Genomic DNA, 14,525 nt, shown 5'->3' with positions numbered 1-14,525 from the left:
AATCAGCCCTGAGAGTGCTGTGATTGTTCCCAAGGGCCACTCACTCCAACGCCGCTGCCTCTGCACCAACAGAGCTAGGAGGGTCTTCTCCAAGCTCAGAGGTTCAAGCGGATGCTGGAAAAAAAAAAAAGCAGAGGAATGCTTCCCCATTGCTTTAGTTCAGAATCCTGATAAGGGCTGCGCCAGTGACATCTTTATCTTCATTGTAAGTGTTAATGCTCGGTGGCATGACAGTGTGGACTTGTGTGACAACGTTATAAATAACCTGATGGTGAACTTGCCAAAAGAAAAAAAGAAAAAAAAGGAAAAGAGACGCTGCTTTTCCCATCTATAGGCATCCTGCTATCTGTTAATACAGATATTAATGAGAGAGTATCTCAGAGGGTGTCTCTGAGAAAGATCAAGGTGATGAAATGGAATTACTATTTGGAAAGTGATAAGAACTGCACTATGAAGTGAATTCTGCATAGCTAAATGTACCCAACAGTTACTCACAGGAACACGTTATCATTTAAATATATTATATACATATATATATAAAACGTGTTAGCATTTCAGCAGGGAAATTATTTTTCTATGAATTATTCATCTTCTGTAGTCGTGTAATGGGGCAGTGACTTCTTTTATCAACAAAATACTTTTTATTGACACTCAGAACTGCATTTCATTGAACCCATTTCCCCAGTTATCGTCAGAAAAGAGTTTACACTGGCATTTTGGAAAAATGTTATGGGAAGATTTATCAGAGCTGCAAAAAAAGCTGCCCGTGAACTAATAGAATTAGATTATCTTGGAATTTTCTCCACCAAAACTTAGAATGGCCACTAATTCCTTTCTTTGCTCTTTTGGTGTTTGCAAAGGGGTTCACTAAAGCCTGAATTGATATAATTATTGGCTCGGATTGTTAGAGATTTAGGCCAGATGGCTATGGGTTTCTAAAGTCCCAGTTGCTTGTGTTAGCTTTTCTAGTTTGCCTATAGGGTTTGGGGATCAGCGATTTGAAAGGGCTGCAAACTTGTAAAACAGTATTATTCATGGGGGCAGAATGTTCATCGGCGTGACCCAGTACTAAATACATTCATTATAGGCATTTCTATTCTGCACAATTTGCCACACGGCGCTGGTTTGTGAAAAAAAAAAAGAGACAATGGCTTATAAAATGCTTTTGAATGCTTAAAAAGAAGGAGAGTTCACGCTGAGCCTCCTCTGCTTTCTCTTTCAACAAGAACCTCCTTAGTGACTTTGGCTGAGCTCTGCGGAGAGCAAGTAAATTGGAAGAATCGGAGATTTACTTTTTACGTTTGTGGACATGGCGGGGGGAATATCTGAGGGGAAAAAAAAGAAGCAGTAAAAGAGAGTGATGGTGAGATTATGTGAAACAGCAATAAACAAGTGGGAGAAGTTAGCAGGGAAACAATGGGGGGCTGAAGTAAGCTAAAATGATAAACTAAAGGGGAAATGGGGATCACGTCATGAGCAGATACACGAGATGTCTGCTTGGGAGACCTGGCTGCAGCGCGGAGCTCGTGCAGCCCTCTGCGCGGTTTCTGGGACACAGCCCTCCGATATCTGATTTTATTTTTCGGTGCAAGCTGCCACGTAAACAAGAGAACACTAAAGGAGGCTGAGGGGAACGATCACTTTCGGAGCGCTCCGTTTGCCCCACGGCCCATTCTTTCAGACGCCTGGCACGAGCACAGCCCGAGCGTGGCACCCGCCGGGAGGAGACGGATCTGAGGAACCGCGCAACGGCACCCAGCACAGCACACGCGCCGGGGGCAGAAGTGCTGCGGGCAGCGTCGCTGAGCGGGCAGCGGAGACTCCGAGGAGCGAGAGGAGCTCTCCGCGCACAAACGGGCACTGCGGAGCGGCAGCTGGCAGGGAGACGAGCGGCACCGAGACGCTCGCGAACCACTTAACTAAAAGGGAGGACCGCGCCGCGCCGCGCCAGCGGGACCGGGACCGGGACCGGGACCCCTCGGAACGCTGCGGGCGCGACGCCTCCGGCGCTGCCCCCCCTCCTCGGGCGGGAAGAGCGGGCCGGCGGCGCCGCCCCCGCCTCCCCCGGCTGATTGGCTGCCGGCGCCGGGCCGAGCTGCGGCTTTGTCCGAGTGAAGTTACGCGGAGCTGCGGCCGGAGCCGGCGCCGCCCGCGTTCGCTGCGCCGCCCAGGGAGGGAGGGGCGTGCCCGGAGACGCCGCCGAGCTCGGGGCCGCCGGCGGCACATGGAGAGCGGCTGAGCTGCGGGAAGGGCGGAGGCGCGGGAGCGCAGGCGGGGAGCGCGGAGAGCGGCTGCGGCAGCTCGTCCCTGGATGTCCCGGCACGGTGTGTATGGAAAAGTTTTCTCGTCTGCTGCGCTGTCCGTGCCGGGCTGGTTGTGAGAGGCAGCTGGAAGGAGCAGATGTGCGCGGGGTTTGAGGTACCGGAGGAAGTTTGAGTAATTGCTTCTTAACTCGCTGGGAAAAATGAATTGCAGAAACTTACAAACGCGGCGGGCTGGCAGCAGAATGCACTTTACGTTCCTTTTTGCACTGGCGGTTGCGTGTCTCGATAAGGCTGTGCTGGGCAAGAACCTGAAGTACCGGATTTACGAGGAGCAGCGGGTCGGCTCGGTCATCGCCAGGCTGGCGGAGGACGTGGCCGATGTTCTATTGAAAATCCCCAACCCCGCCTCGGTCCGCTTCCGAGCCATGCAGAGGGGGAACTCCCCGCTTCTCGTCGTCCGAGAGGATAACGGGGAGATCAGCATCGGCGCTAAGATCGACCGGGAGCAACTCTGCCAGAAAAACTTGAACTGCTCCATCGAGTTCGACGTGATCACTCTGCCCACCGAGCATCTGCAGCTCTTCCATGTGGAAGTGGAGGTGCTGGACATCAACGACAACTCCCCTCAGTTTTCCAGGGCTCTCATCCCCATCGAAATATCTGAGAGCGCTGCCGTGGGTACCCGCATCCCCCTGGACAGTGCTTTTGACCCAGATGTGGGGGACAACTCCCTCCACACTTACTCCCTTTCCGACAACGATTTTTTCAGCATCGAGGTGAGGACGAGGACTGACGGTGCCAAGTATGCAGAGCTCATCGTGGTGAAGGAGCTGGACAGGGAGCTGAAGTCGAGTTACGAGCTCCAGCTCACCGCATCTGATAAGGGGGTGCCGCAGAGGTCTGGGTCTTCCCTCCTGAAAATCAGCATTTCCGACTCCAACGACAACAGCCCAGCTTTTGAGCAGCAGTCCTATATAATTCAACTCCTGGAAAACTCCCCAGTCGGGACTTTGCTCATAGACCTCAATGCGACCGACCCAGATGAGGGCGCTAACGGGAAGGTCGTGTACTCCTTCAGCAGTCACGTGTCTCCCAAAATTATGGAGACTTTCAGGATAGATTCAGAAAAAGGCCATCTGACCCTCCTGAAACAAGTGGACTATGAAATGACCAAGTCCTATGAAATTGATGCTCAAGCTCAAGACATGGGACCAAATTCCATTCCAGCTCACTGCAAAATTATAATTAAAGTTGTGGATGTGAATGACAACAGACCGGAAATCAGCTTAAATTTGATGTCCCCGGAAAAAGAAGAAATGGCTTATGTTTCTGAGGGGTCCCCCCTGGACACGTTTGTCGCCCTGGTCAGGGTACAGGACAAGGACTCGGGTGTAAACGGAGAGGTGGTTTGCAAGCTCCATGGTCATGGCCACTTTAAACTGCAAAAGACTTACGAAAATAACTATTTAATCTTGACTAATGCCAGTCTAGATAGAGAAAAGAGATCTGAATACAGCTTGACTGTAATAGCAGAGGACAAGGGAACGCCAAGTCTCTCAACAGTAAAACACTTTACTGTCCAAATCAGTGATGAAAATGACAACCCACCCCGCTTCCAGACAAACAGATATGAAGTAGTTATCTTAGAGAATAACTCTCCGGGAGCGTACATCACATCTGTCACGGCCACAGACCCAGATCTAGGGGACAACGGACAGGTGACCTACACTATACTGGAGAATTCTGTTTTGGGAAGTTCTATAACCACCTATGTGACCATTGATCCCTCCAACGGGGCGATCTATGCCTTGAGAACTTTTGACCATGAAGAGGTAAATCAGATTGCCTTTATGGTTCAAGCTAGGGATGGAGGGAGCCAGCAACTTGTTAGTAACACTACAGTGGTGCTAACCATCATTGATGAAAATGACAATGCTCCTGTCATCGTGGGCCCAGCACTGCGCAACAGCACGGCGGAAATCTCAATCCCTAAAGATGCTGGGATTGGCTTTCTTGTCACAAGGATAAGGGCTACGGATCGGGACTCCGGTATGAACTCTGAACTCAGCTGCTCCATAGCAGCTGACAAGGAAAACAGCATCTTTGTGATGGATCCCAAAACTTGTGACATCTCCATCAATGTGAGTGTAGAATCGGTTCCAACTAAGCACTGGGAGTTTTTTGTCATAGTCCAGGATAAAGGCAGTCCTCAGCTGAGTACTAAAGCGCTTCTGAAGTGTACGGTTTTTGAGTATGTTTATTCATTTTCAAGCACAGAAGCTACTTTGGTAAGCCAGCCCTCTCTGGATGTCTCGATGATAACAATTATATCCTTAGGATCGATATGTGCCGTGTTGCTGGTCATCATGGTTATCTTTGCTACGAGGTGTAATCGAGAGAAAAAGGACACCAGGTCCTACAACTGCCGGGTGGCAGAATCGACCTACCAGCACCACCCGAAGCGGCCCTCCAGACAGATCCACAAAGGGGACATCACACTGGTGCCAACAGTTAACGGCACGCTACCCATCCGATCTCACCACAGAGCTTCCCCGTCCTCATCCCCGACCCTGGAGAGGGGACAGATGAGCAGCCGGCAGAGCCACCACAGCCACCAATCGTTGAACAGCCTGGTGACAATCTCCTCCAACCACGTGCCTGAGAACTTCTCACTGGAGCTCACCCACGCTACTCCAGCAGTTGAGGTAAGGTCCTCACCTCGTTTTGCACTCGCAGGTCCTCTTGGGAGTATGGGGGTACTTTTCATGCAACAGGCAGTTAGATGCAAGTCCCATGTGTTACAGATTTCCCTTTAAATGTTACAGCTTTGCAGCTGTACTCCAAAAGCAACTGGACCCATTACCACAGGGTTACATCTGTTATTAATAGTGTTAGTTCTTGGTTCTTCCCTGTAAGGCTGAAACAATGCAGTGCAACATGCGCAGGAATCTGCTCTGGTTTACGAAGCTTCCTCCTTCCTTGCCTTCCCTTTCCCTCCTCATAGCAGTTTTAGAAAGAGTCCGGAAGAACAGAGGAAAGTTATTAATAGGGGGTGGAAAACTCCAAGCTCAAATACTGACACAGTTAGGTGCATGTATTGTAAGGCAGTGTGTGTCTGATACATGGCACACAGTGTCCCCAACTTTGGGAGCACCCATTTCACTTTTTCCTGCAGCTTTGGTGTAATGGCCTTAAATGAGTGCCATGCCTCATTATTCCTAGTGATTTATGACTATGGAATGGCAAAGAGGTGGCTGTAATAAATTAAAACAAAGCAAAATTCAACCTGTGCTTAATTAGTTGTTTTACTTGTTAATGAATTCCCTGGCTAAAAAACAGCAGTGCATTTCCTCATTCTGAAACGTCTCCAGTTATTTTCTGTGGCAGTCTCTACACTAATAGTCAGTTGTACTGCATTATGTAGGAATTTGATTTAATTAAACTTGAAAAGGAAAAAAAAAAACACAACAACTTGAAGCGAATTAGTACTTTTAGAACTAGGAGTCCGAGCTTTTATTTCGAGGAATCATTCTTTTCACCTTCTCTTTAGCAGGTTTCTCAACTCCTCTCGATGCTTCACCAGGGCCAGTATCAACCAAGGCCGAGTTTTCGAGGAAACAAATATTCCAGAAGCTATAGGTAAGGATCTGAACTATTGTGCTGTATGTGTGTATCAGACAGTATACTACTGTTTTTTTTGTTTTTCTCTTTAATCCAAGTTGTACAGGAGATATTTTGATTCCACCATTACCACCATTCTCTTTACAGATATGCCCTTCAAGATATGGATAAATTCAGCCTGAAAGACAGTGGCCGGGGTGATAGCGAAGCTGGAGACAGCGATTATGATTTGGGTAGAGAGTCTCCAATTGACAGACTTCTTGGGGAAGGATTCAGTGACCTTTTCCTTACAGATGGGAGAATTCCTGCAGGTATGAGCACAATGGAAGCTGAACGGTTTATTTACAGTGCTGCCTAGCTGTCACTTTGATAAAGCTACTACTGAGAAAGCAAAAATTCTTTAGCTTTCAAGTCTTGTGTTTCCTTCTGTCTCCCCTGCCTCGTGACAAATACTGAGCTGAAGCATTCCCGTATCTAGGCAAATGAAAACTCAGATGCAACTGAAAAATCTGCCCAGAGCAACTCATACTTTTTTTTTCTTTTATTTGCATCATCTTGAGCGGGCTCCAAATTCCCCAACAAAAAGCATCATCTCCTCTACATCCTTAGACTTCTAATGACTGGGTGGATGTTTGTTTTTAAAGCCAGGCAGTTGTGGTTTGTTAAAAATACACGGAACTATAATTAAGGGGACACATTCTCCACAGTGGGTTTGATCCATAGGATACGATACAGACTAGCACAGTTCAGAAATGAATTGTGAAGTTGGTCAAGAAGTATGGATGGCAAAAGAAAGTATTTTTCCCACTTAAAAAGGAATTCAAGTAGTAAGGGAAGCATCTTAACATGGGCCAGATCTAAATCTTGCAATCCTGACTTACAGAAGAAGGAGCTTAAGAGAAACAGCTCAGGTAGAGGGCAGAGGAGAGATACTTCAGAAAAAGATGAGTAAAAGCAAGCTAAACACACATTTGTATATGAAGTTGCAATTTGTGAATTTCTGTCCAGTTTTAAGGTGAAAACAGGAGGATACAGGAAATCATGCTGCATACAGACATAAGAATTTTAAAATGACTTTGGTTATTACATAGCCACTGGTTGTACCCTCGATCTTGTACCCATTTCAGCTCATATTTAGTTCTCTCTGTCCAAGTGGCAGGGCTGGATAACTTGAGTATTGTTTAAGTTTACATCAAGACTGATTAATCAAGTCATTCTACGTACAAGGCAGTATTGCTTTGTAGGTTGGCACAGCGTGTGTTCCTTCCTGCAGTGACCCCCAGACATTGCCCAGAGCTGGAGCAGAGGGGCTGCAGTGTTGTAGCTCCTTCCCTCTGCTGCCAGAGAAAACAACACTGGGCTTATCTCTGCCCGTGGCAAGGGTTTGGAACCAGGTCTTGTATTGCCTATCCAGACATTCAGCTATCTCCTCAGTCTAGTCTTCGGTACCCAATATTTCGAAACCAGAGGCCTTTAAAATGTACTGTTTTTCCAGAATCTTTAATCAAAATCTAGTGTCCTAATGCCTTTTTCATCCTAATCTCCCCCCAGTTCCTATTACTTATCCCCCCGCCATCCAGCATGAGGCATGTCTCCCTGTCTTCCGTGGTTAGCAGATCCCCTAAAGGGATCTGCTGCAGCTCTCAGTTGCCAGGGGAACTTGAAATGCAGTGGTGTTTGCACTGGCGTCCGGCCCTGCTGCTGCCAAGGCATAGCTGTCCTCTTCCTGCTAGGCGATTGAGGGCTGCCAGCAGGCAGGAGTGGCGACGCTCTGGGCTAGCTGAAATGCTGTTATGCGTCTTCAGCTCCTGCAATTCTCTCTCTAAACAGGAAGCCTAAGGGCAGAGTTTCCAAAAGTGCCTGGCCTTCCCCTAACGCTAATTGAATTCAGAGTAAGGAAAGGTCTCCTGCTGCGTACAGATGCAACTCAGTTTAGCTGTAAAGTAGTGTAGTGCATTTAATCTCAGCCAGATGCCCACTTACCACAATGTGTAGTATTAGTCCATCAGATAAGTGTGCTCAACTCATTTAGATGAGATGTGAACTTCTTTGAGTCTGCTGTATAATCCAAACAGACAAAAAAAAAAAAAAAAAAGGAAAAGAAAAGAAAACTTCCTGGAGGTTTCCTGCTCTCCATTTTGAAAGGTTTCTGCATTGTAAGTCTGGACACAGGCAAAATGCTGTGAGAAAGCCTTTGCAATCTGTTCTTTTAAGGTGGAACTGGAAAGGAATGAAGCCTTCAAAACTTCAAAAATATCAGGATCGGAAAGTTTCAATAAGTGCCCTCAAAAGACTTGTTTTTTCTGTCACTTTTTAGTCTTCTCTGGTAAGTTTTAAGTTCCAGGGAAGAAATTTGTGCTTTTTTTTTTTCTTTTTTTCTTTTTTTAATTGGTGATTTAAGGGCAGACTGTGAGAACATTCATTTTTCTCAGAGTATCTTTTGATTTTCCGCTCAACAGTGTCCATACTTATGATTTTTTTACCAAAACCAAACACGATAAGATCAGTAGCAAAACTCACAATGAGATAATGATGGAATCAAGAAGGTTGGAAAAGATCTCTAAGATCAGCTAGTCCAACTGTCCACCTACCACCAATATTCCCCAACAGACCACATCCCTAAATACTACATCTACCCTTTCCTTAAACACCTCCAGGGATGGTGACTCCAACACCTTCCTGGGCAGCCTGTGCCAATGCCTCACCACTCTTTCTGAGAAGAAATTTTTCCTAATATCCAATCTGAACTTCCCCTGGCGCATCTTGAGGCCATTCCCTCTCATCTTAATGCTGTTATCCGTGAAATGAAGCCAACCCCTACTTTGCCACCACTTCTTTTCAGGCAGTTGGAGACAGCTGTAAGATCTCTCCTGAGCCTCCTTCTCTCCAGACAGAACAATCCCAGTTCACTCAGCTGCTCCTGGGGCCCAAACCAGAGCACAATACTCGAGGTGTGACCACATCAGAGCTGAGTACAGAGGGGCAATCACCTACCTGGTGCTGCTGGCAACACTATTTTTGATGGAAGCCAGGATGCCATTGGCCTTCTTGGCCACGGCTAATGAAATGCTGAACTGTTGAGAGTCTCCCATTAATTTACAGGAATTTTCTTAATTGGGGGAGTAATCTTGACCTCATCCTTAGCCTGGGATAAGTTGAGTGCTTGTCCAGGCACAACGGATCACTGAGATATCTTTTTTACTTTCTAACTCTTAGGCATTTCCTGTTAAGACAGCACAAGTATGCTTTTCATGCATGGGAACAAAGCGCACTGAGGCGTTGCAGTCACTCATACCAAGATGTCAACCACTGTTATTTTCTGGGTTCTTTTCATTATTTGCTGTTGGAAGCATGCTGATCAGTAGGCCATTTGCAATACCTTCTGCAATATCCAGCCTGCAGCGTGAACCCATGCTCTTGAAGAAATTGATGCTCCCTTGTGTAAGGAGCAGAGAAAGTTTGTACTTGAAGGAATGGGAAGGGCATTAGGAAAGCAAACAGCGTGATAGGCTGTGTAAGGCGTAGAGATAAATAACGCTGACAGTTTTACACTAGCACTTTATCAATCATGGGTATGTTCAAAGCTGAAATACTCTATTCACTTCTGCTTACACTAATGCAAAAAGAACTTTTGATAAAGTGTGTGGATCCAGAGCCAAATGGGAAGCATGATGAGAAAATGAGGAAAGTCTACAGGGCATGACTGAAGACATTTAGTTTCAGAAGTGGTATTTCTTCCGTCTTTAATATATAAATGTAGAGAGAAAAAGAAATTACATACTGCATGGGATAATGTAACCAGTAGTCCATGGGGGATTAGGGGAAAATTTTCCTACAGTAAAAATATGCATAATGTGAAGCCTGGCATTGTTAAGAACTTTCTTTGAAGTATGTGGCTCAGATTCAAGTTAGTGGCTTCTGCAGTGGTTGGGCTTTTGCAAAAGGACTGCCAGTTACCCAGACAGCGTCCAGCCTGTTCTGAGGCTTTGTGTCATAAAGAGTCAGTTCCATTTGGAGAGGCAAATTTGGCCTCTGCCTTGGCATATCCCTCCTTGCAGGCCTGTCATGTAGGTCTTTACCTGTTTCTGCTTCCAGGGACCCTTCCCAGGCTGCCTTAGTGTTTATGATCTACTCTTGCAGTGACTCTCAGTCGGCCAATTGCTGGCCTTAATGCATGGCTTATGTATGACACACCACTCAAGTCTAGCAGTGAAAGAGAGACTTTTCAACCTTTCAGCCCTCTTGCTGGCTTGAATGCCCATCTCGTGGGTTGTTGCTACCCTTGTGTCTACACTCTACCACCATAGCGCAGGAACTGGAACTACAGAGGTGCAGATACACTTTAGAGTAACTCCTGTCTGTATAAACCCTGGGGTCACCCTGGATATGGATTAAAACCTAAATATTCTAGTACTGGATTAAAATTTAAATGATTCAATTAACAAGGTGAGATGTTAGTGGGTCATCTGGAGTTCAACATACACCCAATTGTCAGGTCAAAAGGAGATAATTTAATGGAGATTCCTCTGCATGGTTTTGTTCTTCTGTATTTCCTCTGTCAGTTTATTTTCCTGTTATTACTCTGATGTTCTTCCTTATTTGCATGTGAAAGACTTGAGTAAAACAACTAAAAGCTGGAAGGTAGAAACACCTTTCTTTTATTTTTATATTTATGTAAAAGCACTTCACAAAGGGAATTAATGTCTTTAAGTCACAAGAGCTAGTTATCACCCTGGGATTTATGTTTATCTGCCATCTTAGTTAACATATTATATCACTTTCTTACCAGTCCTGTACTTACCATTCCTGGGTTTTGAGACCTTTTAGGAGTGGAAGTGCATTTAAATCCAGGCCATTTGCAGTTGCTGACTTCATGCATACAGAATGCGAATCCAAACACCAGGTTGGAACATCTTTGATCCCTGGAGAAGTTCAGGCTTTGTCTTCCTTGGGTGTTAGACCTCGTGTCTGTAAATGATAGGTGCAAACAAAGGCGGATGTTCACTCTCATCTTTTCTCTTGCAGCAATGCGGCTGTGCACGGAGGAATGCAGGGTTCTAGGCCACTCTGACCAGTGCTGGATGCCACCACTGCCATCTCCCTCATCTGATTACAGAAGTAACATGTTCATCCCCGGGGAGGAGTTTCAGTCGCCCCAGCAGCAGCTGCAGCAGCAGCAGCAGGGCCTCGAGGAAGATCCGCAGCCTGCTGACGCCAGTGAAAAGAAGAAGAGCTTTTCAACGTTTGGCAAAGACTGTCAGGGTGAGGAGGAATCAGGAGACACTTGTACCTCCTCTCTTCTCTCTGAAATGAGCAGCGTCTTCCAGCGCCTGCTGCCTCCCTCGCTAGATGCCTACACAGAATGCAATGAGATGGAACGCTTGAATTCGTTGGAGCGCAGGAAGGGACATTTGCCTGCCAAGGCTGTGAATTATCCACAGGGAGTGGCTGCGTGGGCAGCCAGCACTCATTTCCAAAATCCAGCCAACAATGGGCCAACTCTGGGGACTCACTCGAGTGCACAGCCCTCCTCCAAATGGCTGCCAGCCATGGAGGAAATCCCGGAGAATTACGAAGAAGATGATTTTGACAATGTACTCAATCACCTCAGTGACGGTAAACATGAACTCATGGATGCCAGCGAGCTGGTGGCAGAAATTAACAAGCTGCTGCAAGATGTCCGGCAGAACTAAATGTTTCAAAAGCCTATTTTTCCATGTTTATGGAAAACTGGAAAGACAGAAAGAAAGAAAGAAAGAACAAAAAACAGACTGAGGAGAACTGGCATTGCCACTGAGTTGCATTTATCATAAATGTGTCTGTGTATGTTGAATATTAAAATACTGTATTTTCATATGTACACAATGCAAGTGTGATTATCTGTATTTTAAAAATACATTTGTACCTTATATTTATGTGTAATTTAACAAATAAATTTTATTTTTCTACACCCACAGCAAGCATGTTTTCCTAAATGTATATAGATGGTACCATCCTTGTCAAACATCCACCTTTCTTGCCACACAGGCATGTAAAACAACGAAATGAGGGGAGTCACTGCTTTCCATTATTATTTAAGTCTCAGATGTTACAAATGCAAATCCAAATCACTGAAACCTTATCCAAACATTAGTTTTAATAACTGATCCAACACCTTGTTGCAATGTTTCTTTCTTATAATAAAGAGTTGTCAACTCTCTCGAAGTCTAAAATGTCCTTTTTTATTTTGATGTTTGGTTAAAAGTAATTTTTCCCATTTAATTAATAGGTTATTGCAGGCTTGGGTCTTCTGCTTACAAATGAATGTTTCCTCAAGTGGACAAATCATGGAATTAATTGATGGAACTTTCAATATTCTCTTAAAAAAACAACAACAATAAACAATAACATTGATTTGTTCTGCCACTGTTATGCTGCAAAGCCAGTTGAAGTGAGTGCTATATACTTGAAAGACAGCAATCAAATTAGATTTTCTGACTTCAGGCTGAATTCTCACCCTATGTAAATAAAAAAAAAAAATTGCAATTGCCTGCTTTATCATTGTGACACCAAAATAAAATGAATGTTGCATCTCTCAGGAAAGCTATTGTTTTCCATAGCAGTTGTAGGTGTATTTTGCGTCTGTTATGTGTCTATCTTGTCTATGTCAAATGGTATAGAAGTACTTTAGCTCCCTAGAATAGAGCTGTTTTTTTTATCTTAATCAGTTCCTCCAACATGCAGGGTTTCTCCCTTTATGGAAGGAAGCTCTATGCAAACTGAGCATAGCATTGTGCCGTCGCATCTGGCAGTGAAGTAGATATTGTTTCACACATAATAGTTTGAGTCATTGCAGTTCTTCTAGTTCCTTTGTTCAAAAACGTGTTTGATTAGCCTGCCACAAACAGGGAGATTTTTGTTACAGAATCATAAAATGACTTGAGTTGGAAGGCACCTTAAAGTTCATCTAATTCCTGTTGCCAATCACTAGATGTCTGTGATCAACCAACTGCATGGGAACTGTTGAGTCAGGTGTGAACCACTGATTGATCAGCTGAGGAAAGGACTGGGTCAGCTCTGGGAGCACAGGTGAAGGCAATTCAGGGGTGGGCCAGGCTCCACTCCTCCTAGATCCCATTTAAGGGCTGGCCACGAGTGGGGAAGGTTTTGTTTTTAGAGATATGTCCTTATTGGAGTTTTCTTCTGCAAGCCTAGATTCTTGGATATGGGTAAGCATTTCTTCTTCAACTGTCTCTTTTCTACCATGGTAATCTTTCCAACTGTTACACCTGTAAAGTCCTAACTGTGCTACCCTTCCGACTGTACGTTTGTTGACTGTACATCCGAGCAATTATTTATTCACCCAATAGTCCAGCTTTCAAATTTGTCTCTTTTCAATTTAGGAAGAAGGATGTGGTGTGGGACCATGTCAGAGGCCTTGTGCATGCTCAGGTAGGCGCCCTGAGTTCTCTTTCTAATTATGATGTCTGTCTGTAATTGGAGGCCGCTAGATTGGTCAGGTACAGTCTGCCTTTGGTGAAGCACTGTTGGCTATCTCGGATCACCTCTTTGTCTCTTATGTGCCTGTAACTTCCAGGAGGGTCTGCTCTATGATCTGATCTTACAGAAAACAAACAGAATGATATGTAATAAGCATTGAAGGGTTTTAGATTCCTGATGTTCATATAGGGAGAGTGTGAAGTTATAAAGAGCCAGAAAGAAAACTGGTATTTGGGCTTTTTATTCAGGACTGTGAAAGTTTGTCTCCACTTCAGGAGTTGATAAGTACAGCCATGTTGGTTAGAAGGTCTCAGACTTCTAACCAAGTATCCGCATTGTCAGAAATAATTATGCAGACACACAAACAGTGTGTCTCTCCCTCAATATGCTGTACAAACTTGAAGAGAACTGACTTATCTGCGTTGTTAAAAAAGATCATTTAATAGCAGGGGGTTTGTTTCCGTTTTGGTTAATTATTTTATCACTTTTGAAATGCCAACATAATTTCAGCCTCGTCCAACTACTTTCATTTACTTAAAAAACAAAATCATGACTTCTCTGTTATTAAAAACTTGAAAGCCTTTCTCTGTTTTCATTTTTGCTGAACCTTTCCTAGGTCTGTTGCCAGTGCCAATCGAAAGCCAGCAGACAATTTTGGATACAGTTTTTCTCGTTCCTCCTCCAGTTTCAAATTGATCTTGCCCCTCTACAAACTCCTCTTCATTCCCAAAGCCTGCCACACAGACCGCTTTTATTCTTCGCATCTGTCTGAGCCCTGAGGATACTAATAAGGCTCTAATGGGCTCTACTAACAGACCTCTACCCAAGACATCAAGAGTTCATTTAAGCTTGGCCTAGAGCCTCCATCTGCCTGTGGGTTGTCGTCTCACTTTGCGTTCTGGAGGGACTTAGACTTAACTTACAACAATGTCTCCAAATTTATCTCCAGTTGTTGCTGACTGGAGCCTTCTGAGAGGTCTTGATCCTGCTCTCTTCCTTTGCTACTATGGGGGTTGTTGTTACCAACACCTGGCTCAGCCTCCTGTATTCAAGTAGGGTGATACTGTGCCACTGAGGATACTGGTTTGTTCTCTGTTCCTTTTGGGCGACTGTTCTCTTTTTGGTATTTCCTGAGAGTATCTCCTTCCCTGTGTCTCTAGA

General features: G+C 45.0%; 1 protein-coding gene across 2 annotated transcripts; it reads left to right on the top strand.

Annotated features, from left to right (window-relative positions):
- The first annotated feature begins 2,237 nt into the window (after positions 1-2,237).
- Positions 2,238-12,084, top strand: PCDH18 (protocadherin 18). Of its 2 annotated transcripts, none has more exons than XM_042871795.1 (4): positions 2,238-4,969; positions 5,818-5,903; positions 6,033-6,196; positions 10,911-12,084. In XM_042871795.1, exons 1-4 carry the CDS (start codon positions 2,465-2,467, stop codon positions 11,576-11,578), a joined length of 3,423 nt encoding a protein of 1,140 aa, XP_042727729.1. In that variant the 5' UTR covers positions 2,238-2,464; the 3' UTR covers positions 11,579-12,084. The 2 variants fall into 2 exon arrangements, with proteins under 2 accessions (XP_042727729.1, XP_042727728.1); XM_042871794.1 differs by having other exon boundaries at positions 5,815-5,903.
- The last annotated feature ends 2,441 nt before the right edge of the window (positions 12,085-14,525 follow it).

Source organism: Lagopus leucura, unplaced genomic scaffold (genome assembly GCF_019238085.1).
Source record: "Lagopus leucura isolate 7727_CA_CO unplaced genomic scaffold, USGS_WTPT01 Super-Scaffold_100004, whole genome shotgun sequence".
NCBI classification, from domain to species: Eukaryota; Metazoa; Chordata; class Aves; order Galliformes; family Phasianidae; genus Lagopus; species Lagopus leucura.
The sequence above is the reverse complement of the archived record's forward strand: the minus strand, read 5'-3'. Positions and strand labels throughout refer to the sequence as shown.

Excerpts from the sequence above, each read along its gene's own strand:
- PCDH18 (XM_042871794.1), top strand. The coding sequence starts at position 2,465 with ATGAATTGCAGAAACTTACAAACGCGGCGGGCTGGCAGCAGAATGCAC. Across the intron at positions 5,904-6,032 it reads AAATATTCCAGAAGCTATAG|ATATGCCCTTCAAGATATGG; the intron begins GTAAGGATCTGA and ends TTCTCTTTACAG. Across the intron at positions 6,197-10,910 it reads AGATGGGAGAATTCCTGCAG|CAATGCGGCTGTGCACGGAG; the intron begins GTATGAGCACAA and ends TTTCTCTTGCAG.